Source organism: Lampris incognitus, chromosome 11, assembly GCF_029633865.1.
Source record: "Lampris incognitus isolate fLamInc1 chromosome 11, fLamInc1.hap2, whole genome shotgun sequence".
In the NCBI taxonomy this organism is placed as follows: domain Eukaryota; kingdom Metazoa; phylum Chordata; class Actinopteri; order Lampriformes; family Lampridae; genus Lampris; species Lampris incognitus.
This window is the reverse complement of record NC_079221.1, coordinates 20,469,527-20,495,623: the sequence shown is the minus strand read 5'-3', so window position 1 is coordinate 20,495,623 and position 26,097 is coordinate 20,469,527. Positions and strand designations below refer to the sequence as shown.

Sequence of the window (26,097 nt, the reverse complement as noted above, 5' to 3'; positions counted from 1 at the left end):
AGGTGAAACGTCTTCACGGATATATACCAAGTCCAGTTGCACTTGATTCAACTCCTTTGGATAACCATGACCTGGATGAATGAGAACATTCACAGACAGTTGTTTAAAATACTTGCATATCAGCAGTGCAGCAGCGATGTCACTGCATCTCTCCATCACCCGGGTGAAAGTAAAATAAACAAGACCTCAAAAAAATCAAACATAAAACATGTCTTATTGTGTCATGCAATATTGATGGAATCATTAATATTCTTATGCAGTGGATTGAGTAAAAAAAAAAAAAGTAAAAAAACCAATTTGGTCTCAATGTCAAGAAAAACAAAAACATGCGTCAGAGAGTTGGTTGCGAGTTCTGTGCTATACTGTATTAGTTAGATCAGAAAAAAACACAAGATAGCAACATTGTCCATTTAAATGAAATAATAAAAAAGAGACATAATACACAAATACAGTATATAAGTTTTGCACATCCAGATAATGAAACACAACTAATTACATTCGAACAGTAGCATGGAGTTGAGCTGTCAAGACCACCAAAGTTAAATACAGTACGGTGAGAACAGAATCTACAGACATTGTCCGTAATGCTATTGTCATATTTTACAAAGTGTTGCCAAAGGTTCAATGGACACTTCATAAACCTTTTATAAGACCTTTGGAAAGTCATGGGAAAAAAAAGAAAAAAGAAAAATCACACAGAAAGATACACAACTTAAAGGGCGTCGTATGACTTACACTACATTTGGCAAAAGGCTCCGGTGCACACACCATCAATAATAAAAATGACCTAAAAGTCATTAAAACACATCTATAAATGACTTATAAATGGTCCATAAAGACAGTTCAATATGGATAGACTGATACTGGGTTTTACAAGGTTCATAACAATGATAAACTCTAGTAAAGTGTGAAACTGTAAAAGAGAGTATGTGATCACATGACAGTGACTTGTTGCAGCCGTGGGCCTGGAAATCGGGAGGGTTTGTACCAGCCGGCTGTTCCATACCTCCCCATGCAGCGGCCATGTTACCTGCTACTCTAGATGCAACCTTACCAGCACAACCTGTGGCTGAGCTGGAAGAAGCCACAACACAGTACACACCTCCGTCTTAAACGCGTTTCATCATCAACATGGAAGAGCACCTCATCTGTGAATGTACAGATTGGAGGTGTACTCTTTGTCTTTTTGTCAACACTTTTTTTTTTGGACCCCCCCAATTGTATCTAGCCAATTCCGAGCTGTCCCGGTCGCTACTCCACCCCCTCTGCCAATCTGGGGAGGGCTGCAGACTACCACATGCCCGCTCCGATACATGTGGAGTCACCAGCCACTTCTTTTCACCTGACAGGTGAGGAGTTTCGCCAGGGGGACACAGCGTGTGGGAGGATCAGGCTATCCCCCCCAGTTTCCCTCCCAAACAGGCGCCCCAACCGACCAGAGGAGGCGCTAGTGCAGTGACCAGGACACACACCCACATCCGCCTTCCCACCTGCAGACACGGCCAATTGTGTCTGTAGGGACGCCCGACCAAGCCAGAGGTAACACAGGGATTCAAACCACCGAACCTCCATGTTGGCAGGCAACGGACTAGACCGCCACGCCACCCGGGCGCCCCATCAACACTTTCTTACCAGGCCTATGACAGTTTTCATGACACTTGATCGCAGCTGCTATATTTGCAGCTTAATTACCGATAAACATTTTGTGGGCTTGTTATTGTGCTTTGCTAACTGCTGACGCACCAAGGGAGGGTTATGGCTCTCCCTTCAATATGGTATACACAAAAAGAAATATCGTGGGCATAAAGGGAACTTGTTGACCTCCCCGCCAACACTGTGCCCCCCCCCCTCGCTTTTGAAACACAGAAATGGGGGCAGACCTTTTTTTTTTCTTCAGCAGCATCCCACACACTTCCACATAAGATAGTTGCTTCGTGGTCGAATGCCTCTAAACATGATCTATTCATAAATACTGTATTTTTAAAATGCGTGCACACGCATACACAAACGCACACACCCAATGCATACAAATACATGTGCTCCTTTCACTAATGCTAGACTTGAAAGTTGATATATCTATATCTATAAATATCTCTCTCTCTGCACGCACGCATATACATAAATGAATAGTGATTATATCCAGCATTTTGGACAAGACATTTTTAAATATGTTTCTTCAAATGGAAAATAAAAAATAGGCTGAAATTTGGACAGAGTAACTGAAAGCAGAACTGTAAAAAGTATGTATGCCATGAGTGTCATCCAGGCTAGTGTGGAATTTAAATCTGAAATGTTTAAGTCAGAATACAACCTGGACAAATACATACTTCAAAAATGGTATGGTAAGGTCGTGGGTTTTTTTTTTCAACATCTGCAAAAATGCATTAGGTTTTCTCACAAGGATTGGTAATTGCACTGTATATTTGAAGCCTAGATAAAGGATTACTACTGTTTGTATCCTATGAAAATTAACTGGAAAATAATAGGACCAGGAAGTCATGACAGGCAACTATAATGCATTTCCACACAGCCAGAACTCCAGAAGTAACTGTGTAAATTACATTCGAATATTATGAACAGATATAGAAGTGCGATTTTAGTCCCATGATGTGGGAGTTAGCAAGTTACATTACAACCCATACCGAGATGTGCAACTCTAATATTAAAGATTATCCATCATATCAATCAAGTGATATACTCAGTGCTTTACTCGATATGAAATTAAATAATAATGGTAATATGAATTATGATAGAGACCGCTAGCTAACTGTATGTATATGTAAAGCATGTGCCCTGCCCACACGTATCTGTGGATATGTTTTAGAACCCACAGGATGAGCGTATAAACTAATATGAGTTGAAATAATTATACACACATCATGTGTGTCATCAAGGCTATCGGAACATCATCAACGTAAACAGCGGGATAACGCCTGCACACTTACTCTAAGCCACAGAAGTTTTGTTAAATTGTACATTTTTAGCAGGCATTGCACATTGGTATCTAGGGGTCCTCTCCCCGAGTGCGTGGGACTTATTGCACTTCCGGTGGTCATTGTTGCAGTTTTTGGCGGTCGTTTTACGTGACGGTACGGTTTAGATGTTTCATTAAAGTTGTTACACAAGATCAGTGATTGACGATTAGTGAGCAGCAGTATGGATCCATGTCACAAAAGAGCACTGCGATGTTTGCTTTGAGCATGTTGATGGAGAAGTATAGAGAAGGCCAGGAGGAGTTACATTGTGTCTTTTTGGATTTAGAGAAAGCATATGACAGGGTGCCAAGAGAGGAGGTGTGGTATTGTATGAGGAAGTCGGGAGTTACAGAGAAGTATGTAAGAGTGGTGTAGGATATGTGTGAGGGAAGTGTGACAGTGGTGAGGTGTGCGGTTGGAATGACAGATGGGTTCAAGGTGGAGGTGGGATTACATCAAGGATCAGCTCTGAGCCCTTTCTTGTTTGCAATGAGGATGGACAGGTTGACGGACGAGATCAGGCAGGAGTCTCCACGGATGATGGTGTTTGTGGATGACATTGTGATCTGTAGCGAGAGTAGGGTGCAGGTTGAGGAGAGCCTGGAGAAGTGGAGGTATGCACTGGAGAGAAGAGGAATGAAAGTCAGTAGGAGCAAGACGGAATACCTATGCGTGAATGAGAGGGAGGACAGTGGAATGGTGAGGATGCAAGGAGTAAAGGTGACGAAGGTGTATGAGTTTAAATACTTGGGGTCAACTGTTCAAAGTAGTGGGGAGTGTGGAGGAGAGGTGAAGAAGAGAGTGCAGGCAGGGTGGAGTGGGTGGAAAAGAGTGTCAGGAATGATTTGTGACAGAAGGGTACCAGCAAGAGTTAAAGGGAAGGTTTACAAGATGGTTGTGAGACCAGCTATGTTATATGGTTTGGAGATGGTGGTACTGATGAAAAGACAGGAGGTGGAGCTGGAGGTGGCAGAGTTGAAGATGCTAAGATTTTCACTGGGAGTGATGAAGAAGGGCAGGGTTAGGAACAAGTATATTGGAGGGGCAGCTCAGGTTGGAAGGTTTGGAGACAAAGCAAGAGAGGCAATATTGAGATGGCTTGGACATGTATGGAGGAGAGATGCTGGGTATATTGGGAGAAGGATGCTGAATATGGAGCTGCCAGGGAAGAGGAAAAGAGGAAGGCCAAAAAGGAGGTTTATGGATGTGGTGAGGGAGGACATGCAGGTGGTTGGTGTGACAAAGGAAGATGCAGAAGACAGGAAGAAATGGAAACGGATCATTTGCTGTGGCGACCCCTAACAGGAGCAGCCGAAAGTAATAGTAGTAGATTAAAGTTGTTATACGCTAAAAAAAACAAAAAAAACAAAACTGCACACTAAGCCACAAAAGTTTAACAAGACAGCATTTCGATCCCACATGGATCTTCGTCAGGTCAAAATGCATGCAGGCATTACCCCTCTAGTTCCATTGACGTATAAACTAATATAAGATATACTGGTATCAAAGTAGGTACACGTAAGCTGCACGTTAAAATTAGCTTAAGTTGTGGATAGTTATTTTAAGTCGTTCTTGGATATGTACTGCGATACAATTGTCATTTTATACAATCAAATTTTAGTTAATGAGAATATGTTCGTATTCAGCTCAAGTATGTAATATATCAGAAAAACATAATAAACTAATAAAATTGTGTATGTTTACTGTGTTAGGCTGTCTGTCTCTGTTGTGCTTGTCCATGTGGAAAGGTTTAGGGTGGCTGGGATTTCTTAGTTTGGCACTAAGCATGTAGCAAAGACATTTTTGGCAAAGTAAGTGAAAGCTTTTTTTTTTTTACACACAACGTGATGCAATCACAAAAAAGATAGTCCCGGTTTATATTCATGTTAAAAAAAGATACCTAGCAGGAACGTAAAGTCTATAGACTCTGTACAGTCCCACGGTGCATTCGTAGCAATGATGTACATATGGTTCCTCCTGCAGACAAAATGATGATTCTGGAAGAAGTGAGAAACTTTGCTGTGTTTTGATGATTCATATAGTCGAATCCTTGCAATAATATACATTTTACAGTACTTTTTCTACTTGTACTGTATACTTTGTCAGTAACTAAATGATATTTTTAGAAAATGGGTCAAGTGCTGTGAATTGTGAAAAAAGTTCGATACCTCACAAGTAAAGAGGATCTGACTGACAGAGCAGGATTTGTAACGGGGGAAGAAAAGATTGTCAGTTACCAGAGTTTTATGAATAAGTTATTTGCATTAAGATGACTTTACAATACTTTTAAGCAGCTATGCCGGTGTGAGAATGATAAAAAAAATTGCTTGAGGCAAAGAGCCAGTTTAAACAATGCTGTCCCATCTTCGTCACTAACTAGCATTGGAGAGCAAGGGGTGTGTCCTCCATTCCCTCAAGAAGACAGTTGCTCTTGTTGTCACGGACCTCAAAATATCCTGCAGTTTTGATGAAGATGACCAGGGCTGGTCTAGACAGAAGTACAGAAGTTCAGGTGTGTGTGTGTGTGCGCGTGTATATGTGGGCGGGGGGGGGGGGTCAGGGTCACGGGGGACCCCGATTCTCAGACAAAAGGGTTTTCTGATTTTAAGACGGAGGCGTCAGTGTCGTGGCAACCCTTGCCATTCATGTGTTCACTGTGACCGTCGATACTGTAGCAGCCCTGCACTTCAGTGATAGACGAGGCCGTGTACGAGGCGGAGCGCAGGGCGTCCGAGTGTGTCCCCAAACTGCTGCCAAACTGGATGCGGTACTGGTTCCAGTGTCTTCTCAAAACACCTTGAACCTGCCAAGAGAAACAGCAATCAGTATATTAATAAAGCTGATCATTAATGATTAGCTGACACACTAATAAAACGTGTGCTGTCTAAAATGAGACATTTGTTACATTACTTTGATCTCAGTTGGACTTTTGTTTCCAAAAAATGGCAGTGAGGTCATTCTTGACAGTTCTGTTTCATTAGAAGCTATTTAGGAAAAAAATTGGCTTAAATATAATCATGTGATAAACTAAAACTTTAACAGGGAGTGTCATGCCCCAGAATATAATAGAATAGAAGGGATAACTACTACTACTACTACTACTAATTTCGGCTGCTCCCATTAGGGGTCGCCACAGCAGATGATCCGTTTCCATTTCTTCCTGTCTTCTGCATCTTCCTCTGTCACACCAGCCACCTGCATGTCTTCTCTCACCACATCCATAAACCTCCTCTTTGGCCTTCCTCTTTTCCTCTTCCCTGGCAGCTCCATATTCAGCATCCTTCTCCCAATATACCCAGCATCTCTCCTCCACACGTCCAAGCCATCTCAATCTTGCCTCTCTTGCTTTGTCTCCAAATCGTCCAACTTGAGCGGTCCTTCGAATATAATCGTTCCTAATCCTGTCCTTCTTCATCACTCCCAGTGAAAATCTTAGCATCTTCAACTCTACCACCTCCAGCTCCGCCTCCTGTCTTTTCATCAGTGTCACTGTCTCCAAACCATACAACATAGCTGGTCTCACAACCATCTTGTAAACCTTCCCTTTAACTCTTGCTGGTACCCTTCTGTCGCAAATCACTCCTGACACTCTTCAGAAGAGTGTCAGAAGGGATAAGGCTGACGGAAAAAAACATTCATCATTACAAAATGATTTTTTTTTTGCAGCAGCAAATAATTGTCTATTATCATCCATTGAGGCACCTAGAGCTTGAGCCATTCTCTTTGGTCTATTGGTATATGTCTTGCTTAGCAATAAGTAAGGTAAACGCCGAAACTCTTGAAGCTCTGCTCCTCGTGAAATGTTCCTCCAGGACAGAGGGGGCTAATTTGTTGTGGATCAAACAGCGGTACAGTCGATCGAGATATGTGGTACAGTTTGTGGCTGCTTGCCAGCAGGGTAAATTATCTTTAGAATCTGTCTAGCACAGCCCTTGGAGAATGAGGCACTCCCCTAATCCATCCTCTTCAGGGATGTATGTTCTCCGAGTGAGCCACAGGAAGTCGTCTAATCTACCCCTGATCACAGATTCGAAAATTAGGCAAGCAGAGGAAATGTCTGGGGGATTTGTGTGTGTGTGTGTGTGTGTGTGAGTTTGTTTGCAGAAGAAGACAGTGAATTAGTAAAAAAGGGATCATCCCGTCTTACTTCTCCATTAAAAAAGCAGAAGATGGTGGCCACCAACAGCCCCTGTAGTTTTGAGGGAGGGGAAAAAAAAGAGGTAAGTATCAGTCTCAAGAACAAACAATAAGTCTGATGAAGTCCTTAAGTCTGTACAGGATATCGTAACCTTTTCAGCACCCTAAAAGGACTGCACTGTCAAGCAGAATTTGATGCCTCCAACTCGATTTCTTTTGGCAGTCTAACCCTCTTGGCCAGGCGTTTAAAATGAGAGAAAGACAAGAAAGAGAGGAAGTGAGCTAAAGAGAGAGCAAGGGAGAGTGAGAAAGATGGACATTATAAAGTGTGATTTGTGAGCTGATTCAGCCTGTTGCTTAAGAAGTTCTCACTACACCGCCCATGTTTGGACGAAGGAGGACATTTAGACAGAACTAGCCAGAATTCATCCAACGCTGAACAGCCTAGATAATTCTTATGCCTTCCTTCCTGTGGTTCTTCCCTGGGTTACAACATAAACAAAGGCTGGTCAGATTCTGATGGGAAAGTTTTTGCTCAGTGCTGAGAATGCCTTCAACTTCTGTTAATTTCAAAATCACTTACTTGGCTGAGTGTAATAAATGCAAAGGAATAACTTTTAGTGGTTTCAGTGGAGAGAGTTGAAGTTCATGATGGCATTTTAAAGCACCATCTGATACACATCATGTAAGGACGATTAGGGCTGGGGAATAATTCAATGTTATCTTCTATCATCTTTCCGTGGTACTGCGTCAGGATGAAATGTAGATATTGTCATATCTTCATGCACAGTTTTGTCTAAATTTATGGTAACATGAATTTCTTGCGTAAGCTTTCTCACAAAATAAGGTCTGAAATATTTGAGGGAGTGTTATTTGAAAAATAGTTTTGGTTTGTTATCATACGTTACATCACCAAACAGTTAAATGGAATCATCTTTGCATACGTAAACAGATACTGTGATATATATCAATATCATGTAAAATGTCCTATGATTATTGTGATAATATTTTCGATATCGCCCAGCACAAACAACAACAGGAATTTTGCATAGAGCAACTATATATATAAACTAAGAATGTGCATTCAGATTTACGTCGCTATGTGCAATCAGGGAACACTTTATGCAGTTTTGGCAAAGCAGTATTTTTGAAATTGAAATTGCTTATCAAAAGGTGCCAGCAACTGAGATGGCCATCAACTTCCCTGGATGGCAGGCATATCTTCATATTTGATGAGAGCGGCAAGCAAATTTCTCGATTTCCTCGCACAGAACATTATCAAAACATTCCTAACACTTTCAGTAGTCAACACAACAGGTCAAGGTGCTGGTTTTGGCTGCAGAAACTGCCATGAAACTCAAAACATTTGCATAAGCCACATGAGGAATATTTGTCAAAAACTACCCAACTCGGTTGCAGATGATGCCAAATGCATGTCTTACCTGGTAATGCATTAGGATGTGCATGATGTAGTCATATATTTCGGAGGAGACCCTTTCTTCAGGCTTGTAGGGAAGGAGGACAAACTGGATTCCAAGTAGGGGCACAAGGATAAGGGTGGCCCTCACAGCCTTCATGTAGAGACTGGACTCTGCCTGGTGGGTTACCTTTAGTTTTGTTATGAGCACTCGCACGATGTTCAGTAGAAAGAACAGGTTCACCTGTAGGAGGAGAACGATTATTGAGCAATCTAGATGTTAGCTTCTATCGCTTTGCATCTCTCGGGGGGGAAAAAAACACACACACACACACACACACACACATATATATATATGTAGACATATATGCCTCACTAAACCAGGTAAAATCGGCTACTGATTTTACCACATTTTTGTAAACATCATAATGGAAACACAACAAGAGATGAATATATTTCAATCCGAGAACCATATTCATATGATTACTGGATACTGCGTGCAAACATCATAATCCTTAAGAACTAATCCTTATATGTGATGTCTAATGTTTTCGGTAGTTTTGACTGCCCGCGAGAGCCAATCATAGGTGCCCTATTTCTACAGACGTTTAGTTGCACCGTAATGTCAGTCATATGCTGTGTAGTGTTAGTATATCTTTGTGATAAATAAAACTATTGTAGGTTTTTGGCCATAAGGCCTGAAACAGCATTAACATTGTACCACTGTTACACCGTAAGGGTCGTTTAGGGCTACAAATCACTGTAATCCTAGAGGAAGTGTAAGGGGCCACACTTCTCTGAAGCATGGCCAGCTGTGCTGATAAGGTAGATTCCTAGAATGCAAAAGGAGCCAAGGGGCCAGCGGGCGGGTGCGTGCATGCGTTAATCCATCGATTTCACAGAAAGGCTGCTTACTGTATCATGTATCATGGAACCAAAGAACTCATTCCCCTAATCTGCTGAATCTAATCTATTATCATGTAATTTTTTTGTTGGAATCCTATGGTGGAACAAATGACATCCTCAGCTATGTAGTAGCAACAACAACAAGAAAAATCTTTTGGAAAAGACTTGGGAAAACCTTACCAAAAGTGCTGCACAGATGGGGCCGTGGATGATGTACAGTAGAGATGTATTGGCGCTGATCCAGCAGCTAAAACATTGGAGGAAATGCTGTGTCAATGATTTATGGCCTGATACCTGAGATAAAGCTGTGGATAAATGGGGTTGCTGCCAAATTATTTACATGAGCAGTTTGGGGGGGATTAGGAGCTCTTGATGAGTTCAGTCAGCTTGTCTGGAAACAGACAAAATTCAACAGCAATGCCAGAAAATATACAGATGTTGCCATTTTCATATGATGTTGAAACTTTACATAATAATAGACTAAACTACAAAAAAGACACTAGAAAATATATATTACACCCTCTCCAGCTAAATAAAAAAATTGTTTTACAGAAGTGATTCAAAAGATGAGTTTGCCAGCCAGAGATTAAAGTTATTGTTTATTTCTTGCAGTTTTGCTTATTGAATTGTTTGTACAGTATTTATCATGCATTATTTGAACTGCATATAACAATAATAATAATAATATCAACTGTGGGAAATCATGCACTTACTTGTCATTGTAATAATAACTTCGAGCAATGGCGTGTATAGAAGCTGGAATGAGAGGGAAACCTGCAAAAAAAGTTAGGTTATGAATCAAACACTGCATTAACCATTCAATAAAGCCAAAATCTATCTTAAGCTTTAAACTCATACCGTTCTGAAAACAAGTTTACCCCCCTGAATGCTGATGAGATCTTTCAGGGATCATCTCGAAATAAGGGACAGTATCTGGTAAGAATCACTCTGCTTATTTCAAAATTCTTGCAGTCGTTAAGTTACACTAAAAGAAGTCAAACGATCTCCACCCAAACACCCTAACCACTACAGACGTTTATGCCATGTTAAGACAAACAGCTTTTTTCCGTGCACAAAGCTCCACATCACAGAGCCAACATGCTCATTGTTGTTATCCTGTGACCTACCCCAACCGAGAAGATAGTACCACATGAGGTGCTGTTTCTCGGCAAACACCGCCACCACGATGAGTGTGTGCAGATATATTCCCTCGCACAGCATCCAAAAGTAGTTGCAGCCAAAAAGGTACAGATGGATGAATTGGGACACCTTGCAGCTTGTCTGGAAAAAAAAAAGGTGTGGGAATTCAATGAAGATCGTCCCTTTAATTGTGAGTTTAAGTTTCAAGTTTTGTTTCTTACCCACAGCCATTAAGGAGGGAAGCCAGTGCAATGAATTGCTTACTCATGGATGTTTGCAACAAGCAAATTTAAAAAGATAGTGGTTCTAGTGGGGCGGCATGGCTGATAGGGTAGAGTGGGTTGTCTAGTAATTGGAAGTATGCTGGTTTGAGTCCTGGCTCCTTCAGCGAGCATGTCAAAGTGTCCTTGAGCAAGACACTGAACCCTTAACTGCTCCTGATGAGCAGGTTGGCACCTTGCGTGGCAGCCTCCACCATCAGTGTATGAATGTGTGTGAATGGGTGAATGTGTGGCATACATTGTAAAGCAGTTTTAGCGGTCGGTAGACTAGAAAAGCACTATATAAATCCAGTCCATTTACCATTTTAGTTGATCAGTTCATGCTGTGCATCAGTTATTACTTCCACTTATGGGAACTAACTGATGTTTTTGTAGCTGTTAATAAATCTAATCTAGCTATCACAACACTGAACCTTTAATTAAAGGATGCCCACAGTGGGGTTTTGAGAGAAACGCTCCTCTTGCTAATTTATGACTGGTACAGCTGGGATGAGAAATGGGGCAGATCTGGTTTCAACATATCTTTTATTCCCTTGCACTATGTATGTACACCAAGTAGCTCCATTCCACTGTAGACCCCATTAAGGCGGTGAAACGCTACCGCTTGGGACTGGTGAGATTAGTATCATGAATTTTAATCGAACGCTCACTTCATACATATCTTAGACCGAAACCTCTCATAATATCACTGAGACATTTCAGCATTTTTTTCCCAAATCAAATGAGTCTTTCAATTACTCACTGGATTCCTCTGCACCAGCTCCTGGTTGCTAGCAACGGCTGTCAACGAGATGATCGTGATCACAGAATTGAGTACAAAGGAGAAGAAGAGATTTTTGTGGAGGGTGATCCTTTGGCAACTTAAACTCCTGCGGAAGGGGGAAATAGACATTGTAGTATGACGCTATGAGAAACATTCTGGCATTTATCCGTCCAAATCAAATATCAGCAGCAGGACAAAGAAATTGGGTTTAAACAAGCTGTATAGTTCTGGATTGTTGACATACTTGAAATGGAAGAATATTCCCAGAGAGATTAACAGGGAGGTCAGCGACAGCCCATGCCCTATGAGCGCCAAGTAGAAGAGGTTCATTGCAGTCTGGCAGGAAAACAAAACAATGGAAATGGATTAGATGTAAAGATTAGATAAAACAATATTCTATCTTTATGATGACTATATATGGTACAGTATGTACCATATAATTACTACATATGTTCTGGAAGGCTATTCTGTTGATGCACTGTCATCAGGATGTTTCTATAAAATGCATTTTTTCTTTCAAAACTGTTTGATAAAACTCTTTCGGTGATAAATTACAAAAGATTTTTTCTCCCCAATTGTATCCGGCCAATTACCCCACTTTTCTGAGCTGTCCTGGTAGCTGCTCCATCCCCTCTGCCGATCCGGGGAGGGCTTCAGAGGACCACGTCTCCTCCGATACATATGACATCGCCAGCCGCTTCTTTTCACCTGACAGTGAGGAGTTTCACCAGGGGGACATAGCGTGTGAGGGGGATCACGGTATTCCCCCCAGTTCCCCCGAACAGGCGCTCTGACCGACCAGAGGTGGCGCTAGTGCAGCAACCAGGATGCATACTCACATCTGGCTTCCCATCTGCAGACACAGCCAATTGTGTCTGTAGGGACACCCAACCAAGCCCGAGGTAACGCGGGGATTCGAACCGGCGATCCCTGTGTTGGTAGGTAGCGGAATAGACCGCTATGCTACCCGGACTACAAAAGTAGTTATGTAAAGTTGAATGGTAGACAGTTAAAGTGTAACAATAACAATGGAATTAATCATGTAGAAAAAATTAACATAAAATAATTAAAACTCAAAGGGACACTGGAGAAATAGGTGAGGGAGAAATGCCACAATATGAGCTGAAAACTCTTTTCATGAAAAGATAATAATTGTTGGTTTGAGTCTTTTAGACATGACAGCCCTTCAAGTGTCTCCCGTGTCAGAGAACAATAGTGTGGCACTGCTGTCACATTGCTCTTATCCATTCACCGCCTTTGCAGTTCTATTGTGCAGCATTTGAGATGTAATAGGTTGCTATGGCCACCACTGAGTAGATGTGGGGAGTATGGACAATATAGGGGACCTCAACTACCATCTCGGCCAATATGCCTCAATTTTTATGTGTACATTTTTGATGATGGCATACCATTCTGCCCTCATTGGTGCGTTCAACGCAGCGTGTATAATTGGTCCATGTTCGGTTGCTGTCAGGATGCAGGAACCAATGTCCACTCTCAGTGCAGGTCTTTGTCGCCATCTCTGTGGGTTAAAGATAGCATATTGAAGACAAAACAACCACCCGCAACCGGGGGTGGGGGGGTGGTAGCTAAGAGTACATCTGTCGCCATCTTACAATGCTGTGATTGTAACTGTTCCCCAATCCTCTGTGAATAGTACACATGGCCACTGAAACTCTAGTTAATGGTCACAGCAATTTGCATATGAAACTGATGGTTGGTTTCGGTCGTTATGCCACTGTATTGTCTATAAGGGTGGGGATACCTGCAGTCAGTTGAGACTGAAGAGGTCACTTAGATGAGTGATGAAACGTTTTTCTCAATAAACGTGTTCAGACGAACTGATTCAACTTTCGGTGATTTTAATTATTTTATTTGACTTATTAAGGGAAGAATATCAGCAAACAAAACTAAGCTTGGTAACAGGAGCCACAAACCTTTTAGCCTCAGTAAAATGTTGAAGCGACATATAAATACATGAATCTAAACGAGAACTGATTAAAATCTAACCGATGTGCCATTTTTGAAGTCCAGTCAAGTTTCCATTAGTGCAAACCCACATAGAGGGACAACACATTTGAACAATGCATTGTGTACACAAGCATGTGTTAGGAAACACGCAGGGCAATGTCCACACACACACACACACACACACACACACACACACACACACACACACACAGCCATGGTCACTCTTAATTTGCTACCTGACTCCACTCGAGGGTTCTCTAAGCCATTTCCCAGCAGTCTTAGCAGCACTTTAAGGTCTCACCTGAGGGGTCAAAATCTTGAAAGTAGTCTGGGCAGTGCTGCTCTGAGTTGACGCCTGCCTTGATGTCGTCCCAACAAAGCCATCCGTCCCAGGTACGATTACACATGGGCTCTATGCCACAGGCAACACCAGAGAGCAGGAAATTAGTTCATACAATTTGTTCATACTGTAAGCATAGACAGCAAATTATACAACAGAAGTCAAACTCGGCATTGAAAAGGAGATCATCTTGAATGATCACTTATTCAGAAACTCCAAACTTGTGCTGAACGTTAAGTACAAAGTGGCATAAAGGATTTTGTCTAATACCGCGTTAATGAGGAAGCCACAGAAACAACCATGTGTGGCACTCCGGTAATTTGCTGCAATGTCATTTTAACATACAGTATGTGACCATCCAGGAATTTACTGCATGAGATTTAATTTTACTGTTGTCCGGATGTAAATATCCACGACTTAATAAGAATAGAGCAAAAAGGAAAAGACAAAACAGTAGCCTTTCCTCCCAGATCTAATGGGTGTTGGTTTCCATGTAAATGTGCTCAATGAAACAAAGGATGCATTTAGATTTTCATACAAAATATTAACATATCAAAACTCCGTGGGAGAAATAAGAAGATAATCCCGGCCTTCCTAGATGTAGTTTACTATTATCTGCAGCTGGAGAGTTTTCAGAGTTTTGGACTTTCTTATCAATGTTTCACGCCCTCCGGTAAGTAAGCCACAACTGCTGAGCAGAGTGAAATAGCTACTCTGTCTGCAGATGTGGAAATTTGGAATTGGAAATCAGATGAAGATTAATACTACTGCTCTTCCTTTCAACATATATGCTCCACAAATTCACAATAACAAACAACAACAAATTCACCCCCCCCTTGTTTTTGCAACTAAATTTCAATTTCCGAGCCTTTTTCCTCACCTCATTTTGTTTGGTTTTTTTTTTGGGGGGGGGGGGTTATTTTTCTCCCCAGTTGTACCTGGCCAATTATTCCACTCTCCAAGCTGTCCCGGTCACTGCTCCACCCCCTCTGCCGATCCGGGGAGGGCTGCAGACTACCGCATGCCTCCTTCGATACGTGTGGAGTCGCCAGCCACTTCTTTTCACTTGACAGTGAGGAGTTTCGTCAGGGGGACGTAGCACATAAGAGAATCATGCTGTTTCCCCCCAGTTCCCCCTCCCCCCCGAACAGGTGCCCCGACTGACCAGAGGAGGTGCTAATGCAGCAACCAGGACAAGTACCCACATCTGGCTCCCCACCCGCAGACATGGCCAATTGTGTCTGTCGGGATGCCCAAACCAAGCCAGAGGTAACACGGGGATTTGAACTGGTGATCCCCATGTTGGTAGGCAGTGGAATAGACCACCACGCCACCCGGACACCCATTTGGTTTTTCTTTTGTTTTTTGAGCCTGGTTCTTCCGGCTTTCATTAGACTTCAGTACCAATTCCACCACAGATATTATATTGTACCACATGGGAGCAGGAGTGGAGAGTATAGAGGGCTGTCTACTGTTAAATTCCTTGAGATGTTGAGTGCCACTAATATGTACAATACAGATACTTTCTTGACTTCACATTAAAGAAGTCAGATATGTGGACTTTGTCTTGCAATGAGAACTGCTCTCAAGAACGGTTGCATCTTAATACAAATCATCCATTGTCAAGGTATAAAAGTAAAAAACAAAAAAACAAAAAAAACAAACACAAACAGTCTTTAACTCTACATACATCATACATCATATTGCTCTACCTTGCCTGTTGTGATTATTGTCCTTCATTAACTTCTGATAGCACTCAAACTGAGCGGTTACTATCTTGTTCCTGGTCACGCCGATGTCATTGTAGACGTTGGTTTGATGCTGCTGTTGGGTTTCGTTGACCTCTTGGCATATCTTCGCATAGGTCTGCATGTATGAAAAAAAAATTCAAATATGTATTTTGATTCCTTTTTAATTTAACCAGGATATTCCTGCAAAGACCACCAATCTCTTTTCCAAAGGGGTCCTGGTCAAGACAGCACCAACTAATGCCACACGAGATGTTAATGTCACCATGTTACACTGCACACTGTATTCTCAAGTCATTGCCTAACTAGCTGTGAATATTTTTTTCATACTTGAAAAAAGAGAAATAAAAGTGCAGTACATTAAATGGGCAAGGAACATCACTGATGTGATCTATATATTTCCCTAAAACTACAGCATTTTAAGAGACCTATTTGTAATATTGACAAGATCTCAGCTATATTTTCCCTTGTTTATATCTGGAAAACATCCAAGTATTTAACATTGAAATAAATGAGATGTACTTTCTCAGGGGCAATCTCCCACGATATATATTCTGAAATACTTAATCTAACCACAGGAAAACTCATGTCTGCATCCCATTTGATACATTTGGCTCCCTAGGGACCATTTAAACAGAATGGTCAACATGTCCTTAGGCTAACATACACATACATCCATTTAATCCATTTGAGCTCCATGGAAACAACCTCTGTATATACTACACATTTTTCAACCAGATGTTTCTCTGCGCTGCAGAAATCAACATAATGCAGCTCCTATTCGTTTTATCTCTCTAAGGCGATTTACAATTGTAAACTACTAATAAGACACGTTAGTCCCTAGCTAACGGGTCTGACCCTTTAGCCGAGCGGTTAGTGATGTCGCCTTGTGGTGCAGTACACCTCGTATCGAATCCCGCACCGAGCAAGAAAATAACCGGTTACATTGGTGGCAGCGGTGGGATCCGGAAGTGTGCAGATCCTCAGAAGTCTCTTCGGAGCGCGCTTCCGGGGAGGGTGACGACTGTAAACTACTAATAAGACACGTTAGTCCCTAGCTAACGGGTCTGACCCTTTAGCCGAGCGGTTAGTGATGTCGCCTTGTGGTGCAGTACACCCCGTATCAAATCCCGCACCGGGCAAGAAAATAAACGGTTACACAATTAACATCAAAAGGGGTACAACATTAAAAAAACAAACAAAAAAAAAACAATGTCAGTGTTCGTTGTGATTTTGACTGCAAATGGATGGTGGGCAACTTTCTTTGAAGCAGCACAGACGATAAGACCAAACCCTCAGTTGACATCTGATCATTGAGTAGGTAGCCTGATCCAGTTCATGAAGAAGCCTCCTGCAGATACTGAAGTATCCATAAGAGGAGATTATTGCTTCTTTTCTGCTCCTGACAAGAGTTTCAAGCCTTGTCCAAGGATTCAAACCAGAGACCAGTCATAAACTTGTCTTTTGAACTTTTACACAACTGATGCCAAACTGAAAACATCCTACTAGTATATAATTTTGTTAAAAGAAACACTCAACGGTAGGGAAAGTGCTAAACAAATAAGGAGTAAAATAATCCAGTGAGTCAAGTAAATTCTTTGAGACAGTACAAGCCTGTTTCATGCCATAAGCAGTCATCAGCTGTCAACATATGACATACAACATATATATGTCAACATATTATTATCGATTGACAGCTGATGATTGAATGATGAAAAAAAAATATTCCCCTCCTCATTTGTTGAGCACTTTTATCAACACCATTGACACGGAATATAAATATAGATGTAGGAAAATAAACTTTTGATACATTTAATACATAGCAGTACAAGTACTTTTAATACTGCTATGTATTTAAAGTTTTTTCCTACATATATATATATATATATATAGAGAGAGAGAGAGAGAGAGAGAGAGAGAGAGAGAGAGAGAGAGAGAGAGAGAGAGAGAGAGAGAGAGAGAGAGAGAGAGAGAGAGAGAGAGAGAGAGATGAGTGGAATGAACTTTGCTCACCTGGTGTCTAGAGTCTAAAATGTTTTCCTAATAGCTAAAATACTGTTTCTGTATATAGCCATGCTCTGGAAGGCTGAACAACTTAAGTGGGTTTTACACAATTGTTTGTGTGCGTGTGTACATGAGAACATGAGCTGGTGTGCCAGCATGCTGTCCTACCTCTTTATGAATACAAAGCAGCACGAGGGATACCACCCAACTCCACCCAATACCATCCATCTTCTTTTTGGGTTGCTTGTAAGCTTTCACTAGACTGGCTGACCACAGACCTGGAAGAAAGTCAAAAAAGACAAAAAAATTAAGTACGTGCATTAAAATGCCCATTCATATGGGACACCTGACAGCTTTGCTCATCTCTCTTAATTATGAGGAATGTGGCATCCAACAGCCTAAACTCAGTGTAATGGGGCTGAAGCTTTGCCCACTGATATGATGGACAAGTGAACATGTAGAGCCACTCTCAGTGCAGCTGTGGGCTGTTTGGCATCACAGTAACTTCAGGACAGCAAAGCATGCAATAATTTAGTCTCCATATGATGGACTGGATAGCTCCACTTTAGAGGCTACACATCAACAGGAGGGCCCTGGAGCAATGTTGAGACACGTAGGCCTCCTTTTCTCCGATACTCATTGGATGGCATGCCGCCTGAGCATTGGGTAAAAGGTTTGATTTCAACTACTGCTACAACTACTACGTGCGCATGCTCAATATGCTTGCATTTATTGTTTGTTATTGTTATTATTTGAGTGTTTGTTTTAGTTTGAGAATCTATTTCAAACAGTGAGCAAAATTAAAATATTTCATTTTTTTTCCACTTTTGACCATTCATTTAGGAAATAACTTATATTGCTTTTATCTAATTAATCAAATATTTTAAGACAAAGAAGGAACCAGCATCACTTTTTCAGTCTACTGGTGGACAAGTGTCACAATGGAGATGTGCAGTATATTGGATATGACACTGGACCATGTTGGTCTCGTTAGAATCAAATTCCAGAAACCTTTTTAAGACTACTGCAGCAGTATGATGCTCATGTCATGCCTGCTGTGTCGCTGATGCAACATGGGCAAAATGGAAACATATCCCTCACATTAAAATTTGTTTTACAAAATAAATTACATTTTGACACAAAAACGCACTTGCCCTTCATTCTGACCCAGAAACTATATCATATTTGCAAGTGCTATACTAAAGGTTGAGGGGAGTTGGTTAAAACAAAACAAAAAAGAAAAAGACTTTAGACAGCTTTTTCAAGCTCTAGTAAGCAGCAATCAACAATCTTGTAAGTCTAACAGGCTTTTTGCAAAGTCAGGTTTGAAAGGATCTATCACCGAGGCCTTGACCTGGTCAGCTTCATCGGATAGTTTTATCCTGCTGCATCTAATGTTACATTGCCAAAGAGTCTCAGAAGCCAGCTGACGTATGCAATGGGCTAGCATCCCTGTAAGCAGATCCAATAGGCACTTCAGCACAAAAATCTATCTGCTGCTGCCAGATAAAAAGCCTATATCTCCAAAATATATCTTTTTTTTCAACATTGAGATGTTATTTTTGTATTAATCTTCACAAGTTAGCATTGTTAGTTTGCATTATTCAATTAAGTATGTACTGATAGCCCCAAGTTAGCTTAGTAGGGGGTCAGCTCTATGTTCCCTCAGCCCTGTGGGTTAGCTATTGGCCAAGGTTAGGTTAAGGTAAGTGTTGGGTTAAGATTAGGGTTAGGTAGAGGTTGAGGTTAAGTCAGGTTAAGGTTAAGTTTAGGTAAGTTCAAGGAAATAGGGTTGAGAGAACATAGACGTACACCTCTTAGTAGCATGCAGCTAGCAGGTTTCAATAGGAAAGTAGTAAGACATTTCTTTGGAAGATGAAGGATAAATATAGACAGTTTCCATTCACAGAGTAAGAAATAAGAACAGGGACACACTAAAGTTGAACATGGTGTCCCTCAAGTTACTAGGTTATGTTTGTTTCTTTTGGCCAGGATTGAATTATATCTCATTAAGGGTTCTTAATGCCTGTCATAGCCCAAAGGAAGTAGGCCATTATTTAACCCAAAGTTCCAGTCGAGCCAAAATTTGATGAATGGAATAAACCCACTGTTACAGGCCTATAGTAGTTATATCTATGAGAAAGGGTTGACAGTTTTTTTTTAAGTTTAGTGCCACTGATTACCACAAATACAGCTGTACATATGTAAAAAGTATACTGATTCTTTTATTGATAAAAGTGCTTGCTAATTTACTAAAGCTGATACTTTAGTTGGATGACAGCTAACTAGTCCATCAACTCAGCTAAAACAAGTTTGTTTGAACAAATCTCCACCAGAAGTACTGGATGAATGCCCCTCAAGTCTGCTTAGAATTTAAAACTCTGTTACACGAGGGAGAAAAATTTGGGTGGGAGGCAGGGGCGAGTTTACTGAAAGTGGGATTGTAAAACATTATGGCGATGTGCAAATTGGAAACAGCCAGAACAAGATCAGCTGTTCTGTCACAGTCTCGCAAACACACACACACACACACACACACACACACACACACACACACACACACACACACACTAATCTGCTTAGTTGCCAAGTACTCCAGCTGTTCTTGGCAAGGCTTGTTTTTCAGACGTTTACAAACCGAGAGAGAGCATTTGTCTTGTCAAATGACAATACGGCCCAGAAGTTACAGAATCCTTTCCCACCAGTTGTTCAACTGCTGTTTAGCTCTTCTTCCTTCATGATACAAGTACAGGTGTATTATTTTCTTTTTTCATTTGCCCACGGTTACTTTTGTTGTGTTAGTAAAAGAAGTGGCGGTGGTAACTTAAGGTAACATTGCAAGGCGAAAGGCAAAAGCTCATTCTCATGGTTATTGAGGATGTAAAATGCTTTATGCTCAAACAGATGATCAGCGCTTCCATCAAATTGAACATAATGGCCATCATAATTATGTTGCTATGTCGGCTGCAGTTATTTATGGCTGACCATAATAGCCGAGATCTAGGACTATCTGCACTGATGACAAACGGAAAAGTACGTAATGCATGCTTCGGTGTCTAAGTGACCCCCATGCAGTGTATCAATACTGTCAGCAGGAAACAAAACTAGTAAATCAGTTGTCTTGGAGGGAAATATTGGTCCTTGGCCAACAGGGTTCCATTTAACAATGGATAATAAACATCTTGTTATGCTTGCAATAGCATAATTGCTGAACAGTGCAACCTACTGCAGGGCAAGATCTCCAAGACAAAAATAAAGAATCACTCATTCGAAACAGATGGAAACCAAATGTCCATAAAATCTGAAATCCTCAAAAAGTAACCTGAAAAAAATATTTTTCTGGAAGCAACATATTCCTCTGTAGCTCAAAGCTAAAGGAGCTTTCTATATGGGTTCGCCAGACTACCATTGATCTGTTGGGGCCAACCGACCTACCTACTTAACCATGCTAGTTGTATGTGGTTTACTATTTATCTGTACTACTTTAGAGCAGTGTGCCGCAGTGATTAGTCATGGAGACTGTACAAGTGCTGACGTCAGCTATTACATTTGCAAGGCCCAGTGAGACAACTGACAAAAAGACTGTGCCAAACAGTTGTTCATTATTGCCCGTTGCCAGAGCCTTGCCTTTTGCTTATTGTATCCCATTGTCCCAGCATGAATCCAGTGGTGTGTTGTAAACATCCTTCAGCCTCCACAGGATGTTTGGCCCATCCTCCCAAAGTTCCTTTCTGTTTCTTTGGGATATCCATTGGGCAAGTGGAAACCTCCACTTTGTTTTATGGGCTTATATTGTTGAGGAGATTATTAATGATAGATAATACAAGGACAGTATATGGAGTTACTAAAGGGCAACACTTGCTGAACCTGCAATCTGTTGCCCCATTGTCCTTTAGTCATGTATTAACATGTGCTGTATTACTCCACAAGTGGTCAATGTCTTTGCACCAATGTCCCAAAGACTAAGTTCCTCTGCAGATTTCCTCCGCTTGTCAAAAAAAAAGTTTTTTGTTTTTAAGATTTGAAGTGATCACTTAAAATAGGGCTTTAGTTGAGTTTTTTGGACTGTTGGGAATGAAGCGGTATTTGTCGGCTGATGTAGGTCATAGTCTCGCTGCTTGTTCAGTGGGACAATAGTGTCATTTCAACTGGCTCAGTCTGACAAGGAGGATAAATCAAGGTTTCACTTTTTTTCTCATTGTACAGCATGACATACAACAGACGTACGAGACATACTGGCATCTGAGTATGAGATTTCAATCACTCTTTTGAAACCCCCAAATCAGTGTGCCATGTTGGAAAGCTACTCACCGTTTGAAACATAACAGGTGCCGCAGCAGGGCTGAGGTGTCGGTTAAATATAAAGTGCGAGGAATAAAAAAAAAGAAGAATTAAGTCGATTTCCAGTAGGATTACCCCTACTCTTTCATATGAAAGTCTCTCAATCCCTTCCCACCAAAACTGCCCCCCCCCCCCCAGGAGAAATCCATTATTAAGCTTTTCTCAGTGTAGGTGTGTAGGATCAGCAGAGATGGTGGAGCAGCGACCGGGATGGCTCGGTAGAGTGGGGTAATTGGCCGGATACAATTGGGGAGGGGAAAAAGGGGGGGGGGGGTTTCTCAGTGTAAAAACAACATCAGATTCTGGCAGTGTTATGAAGCTTCCTTTTAAACCTAGCAAATGATTAACAGCTTCATGAGAAATTCAACATTTTGGTTAACCTTACCCTCAAACCCGTGGCAGATGTGACCTAATGTCTGGGGAGAAACTATATGGTCTTTGAAATAGCAGTGATCAAGTTTACCTGTCTGAAGGCAAGTGTCAGTGTCTCCCGACAGATCCAGAAAACCTTTGAGAGCATCATGGCAGGGTGCCTCACCACCTGGTATGGGAACTGTACCCATCAAGATAGCCTCTCCCTGAACTCAGCAAAACCAAGGATCTATACCCATCTCTCTGTCAACGGGGTCCCAGTAGAAAGAGTGAGCAGTTTCAGGTACCGCAGTGTTCACATCACTGAGGACCTAACATGGACACTACACACAAAGGCAAAGTGACATCTTTACCACCTCAAGCAACTGAAGAAGTTCAGTGTCTCCCCACAGATCCAGAAAACATTTTATTCTGGTACCATTGAGAGCATCCTGGCAGGGTGCCTCACCACTTGGTATGGAAACTGTACCTCTCAGGACCAAAAAACCCTGCAGAGAGTGGTATGGTCGGCTGAGCGTATCACCGGATTCACACTCACCCCTCTTACAGGACTTATACACCAGAAGGTGCAGGACCAGGGCTAGAAGGATTATTATGGATTCCCATCATCCCAATAACAGACTGTTTCAGCTGCTGCGGTCTGAAAGATGCATCCAGAGCCACAAGGTCAACACAGAGAGACTCAGAAGAAGTTTCTTCCCCCAGGCCATAAGGACACTAAACTCAGCAATAACAATAACAGCTGCATTTGTAATACTACTGCCACTTTTACCACTTAACAACTTTGCTCAGACACTTTCCACTTTACTTATTCAGTCTATTTGCACACTTGTATAGCAGCTGCACATTGTATATGTGTTTTTATTGGAATATACTTTCTGTATACTCCACAAATATTGTAACTTTTTTTTAACATTTTATTGTATTTTATCGTATTAATATTTTGCTCTCATTTTATTATTGTTGATGTTCCATTTCTCTCGCTGCGTAGTTTTCAGTTTGCCAAAAATCATTTCACTGCTTATTGTACTTGTACATGAAGTATGTGACAAATAAACCTTTGAATCTTTTTTCCCCTTTTTCTCCCCAATTGTATCTGGCCAATTACCCTGCTCTTTTTGAACCGTCCCAGTCACTGCTCCACCCCCTTTGCCGATCCGGGGGGGGGGGGGGGCGACCAGCCAGAGGAGGCGCTAGTGCAGCGACCAGGACAAATACCCACATCCGACTTCCCACCCGCAGACACGGCCAATTGTGTCTGTAGGGACGCCCGACCAAGCTGGAGGTAACACAGGGATTCAACTCGGTGATCCCGTGTTGGTAGACAACGGAACAGACCTTTGAATCTTGAAGGAATCTCAAATACAACTAATGCTGCATCCTAATCGTATAGGTTTTCAAGTTTCTGTAAGAGAAATATCAGCGTTAAGTTGAATGTAGAAAGGAGGAACATAATAGATTTAGTCGTCAGTTTGTCCTGAAAACCAAAACCCTTATTTTCAAACGCTAGTCAAAAAAACTAAAAAAACAAGTTGCAAGTTACTTTCATAAGTATTATTTTGTTCTTATTTTCCTTTTAGGTGTGTTACCAATATCCTTTTTGACAGTAAAAAGTATTGTGTGTGTTTTTTTTTTCTTTTCTTTTTCATGTCACAATGTGTTTTCTCATGTCTCACGTCCCACGGTCCCAGTTTCGCTGTTTGTGCGGATGACGTCATCACAGAAAGAGAGCAACACAGCACATGCTGAGGCGGTTTCAATGGACAACAGGTGTGCCAGGGCTCAGACTTTATCTGCTGGGCTGATGTTACCGTCACATTTAAGACGGATTTGTTGGGAAATGGATGTGAGGGCTGCAGGTGCTGTGCCTGGGCGCCGGTACGTCATCCAAGGCTAATGAGAGAAATGATACTACGCATCCAGCAGCCCTGTCAGCACACATGTATATGCTGAGTTTAACATTTCCCAAGAGCGGGTCGTTTACTACACTGGCCAGAGAGATTTATGAAACCTTTTTTTTTTTTTTCCCCAGAAATGTCAAATGACTTCTGCTTCTGTTTATGACAAGATGATAGACTTCCCAGCACTTTTCTTTTTTAGCTTTGGCAGTATTATTGTTGACTTTTTATCTGAAGGGCTTAATAGTTTATCAGTTTTGGCAATGGCCTCAACCGTGGCTATTTTACTCAGTATGCTATCTAATACTGGCATGAGCTGATGCTACAGCCTTTTTTTTTATCCTGTTATTCCATGTTATCTGATTATTGCAAGTTTTGTAAACTCAAAGTAACATACAGGCTAACATGTTTAGATTACCTATGGGGATCTAAACATGATGTAAAAGACCACTGATTCTAGTACTAGGCCTACTTCAGTGGTGTAATGTCACGTTTGGACGCCAATTTATAGTGAGTCACAGCAAATGGCTCAATCTAGAACAAAGATGTGGTCATGGTGGGGCTGCAGTTTCACAATTTGGACAGTGTTCGTCAATTTGTCAGAAACACCAGCTTTTAAAAACCAGCACAGGAATACAGGTTGTAGAACAATATACAAAGCCACTTCTGTCTGACGTGTGAAGGTTGTCCTTGATGATCTGTTACAATTAAGCTCTATCCTTATGGTTTTACTAATTCAAGTGACATGCACTCTTTGGTGAAGATTAGAAATAACAGGAGCCATTTGTGGAGTGTCTCGTGTTCACAAAAACCCCTGAGGCCCTTTTCGGGATGAATAAAAAAGAAAATAACAGTAAAAAAGAAAACGAAAACTGGGAGGTGAAGTAGTTTGTATATAAACAGTCACTGGGTCGGAGAGGTGTGGTGCCATGGACCAGATGGTTTAGTTTTCCACTGGTAAGAAGCTTGTCATATTTAGGGTGGATTTTGAGGAGATTCTGAAAAAATGGACAATTTTAAGCCCATCGCTCAAAATCTTAAGGAACATGCCGGTCACGCGAACAATGAAAGTAGAAGGACAACCGTCTTGGAAAGCTTTGAAAGACTTTCCTTTGGAGCACGTCCTCTTTTTAATCGACTGAAGCAACATCAACACAAACTCACGTTCGGTCACAGTCCACAGACATTTCCCACAAGATCAGCTGTGTTTGGATAATCCGTCCCATGTGATCAGGAAAAAGAAAAAGTCTTAAATTGACCATAACATCTCAGGGAGCTATATTAGCAAGCCTGAGACATGAAAAGGGACGTCATACCAGCTTCCAGGTAGCCCAGGGCACCGCCAGATGTCAGAGAAAACAATAACAGACCCACACAGATGTGAAGGAGGAGACCTTTTGCATGAGGAGACCATTTCTTTTTTTTTTTTAATTTGAATCGACCTGCTTCCATTCCAAAAAAATATTTTCACTCACCTGGCAACAAAGACATTCTGGCCTGTGCTAGATTACAAACATGTTGTCAAAGCTACTAACTTGTTGCAGCCACTTATAAATAAAGTTGCACTCATATTTAAAGATGACATTATTGGCATTGTGGGGTGAGATGGAAAATATCACAAAAACCATTTGTCTCATCTCGTGTCATCTCATCATCAGCCGCTTCTCCGGGGTCGGGTTGCGGTGGCAGCAAGCTAAATAGGGCACTCCAGATGTCCCTCTCCCCAGCAACGCCCTCCAGCTCCTCCTGGGGGATCCCAAGATGTTCCCAGGCCAGATTGGACATGTAGTCCCTCCAGCGAGTT

General features: G+C 41.5%; 1 protein-coding gene across 1 annotated transcript in view; it reads right to left on the bottom strand.

Moving 5' to 3' along the window:
- Window positions 1-5,501: 5,501 nt before the first annotated feature.
- calcrla (calcitonin receptor-like a) overlaps window positions 5,502-26,097 on the bottom strand; it is a 29,945-nt gene continuing 9,349 nt past the window's right edge. Inside the window, exons 2-13 of the mRNA XM_056288841.1 lie at window positions 17,851-17,960; window positions 15,643-15,796; window positions 13,892-14,002; window positions 13,029-13,141; window positions 11,864-11,955; window positions 11,599-11,725; window positions 10,563-10,716; window positions 10,149-10,209; window positions 9,616-9,682; window positions 8,555-8,773; window positions 7,123-7,164; window positions 5,502-5,778 (exon numbers count right to left, since the gene is read on the bottom strand). Coding sequence (XP_056144816.1) covers window positions 5,557-5,778; window positions 7,123-7,164; window positions 8,555-8,773; window positions 9,616-9,682; window positions 10,149-10,209; window positions 10,563-10,716; window positions 11,599-11,725; window positions 11,864-11,955; window positions 13,029-13,141; window positions 13,892-14,002; window positions 15,643-15,796; window positions 17,851-17,910 — 1,422 coding nt within the window. The 5' untranslated portion in view covers window positions 17,911-17,960 and the 3' untranslated portion in view covers window positions 5,502-5,556. The remainder of the gene's footprint in view (window positions 5,779-7,122; window positions 7,165-8,554; window positions 8,774-9,615; window positions 9,683-10,148; window positions 10,210-10,562; window positions 10,717-11,598; window positions 11,726-11,863; window positions 11,956-13,028; window positions 13,142-13,891; window positions 14,003-15,642; window positions 15,797-17,850; window positions 17,961-26,097) is intronic.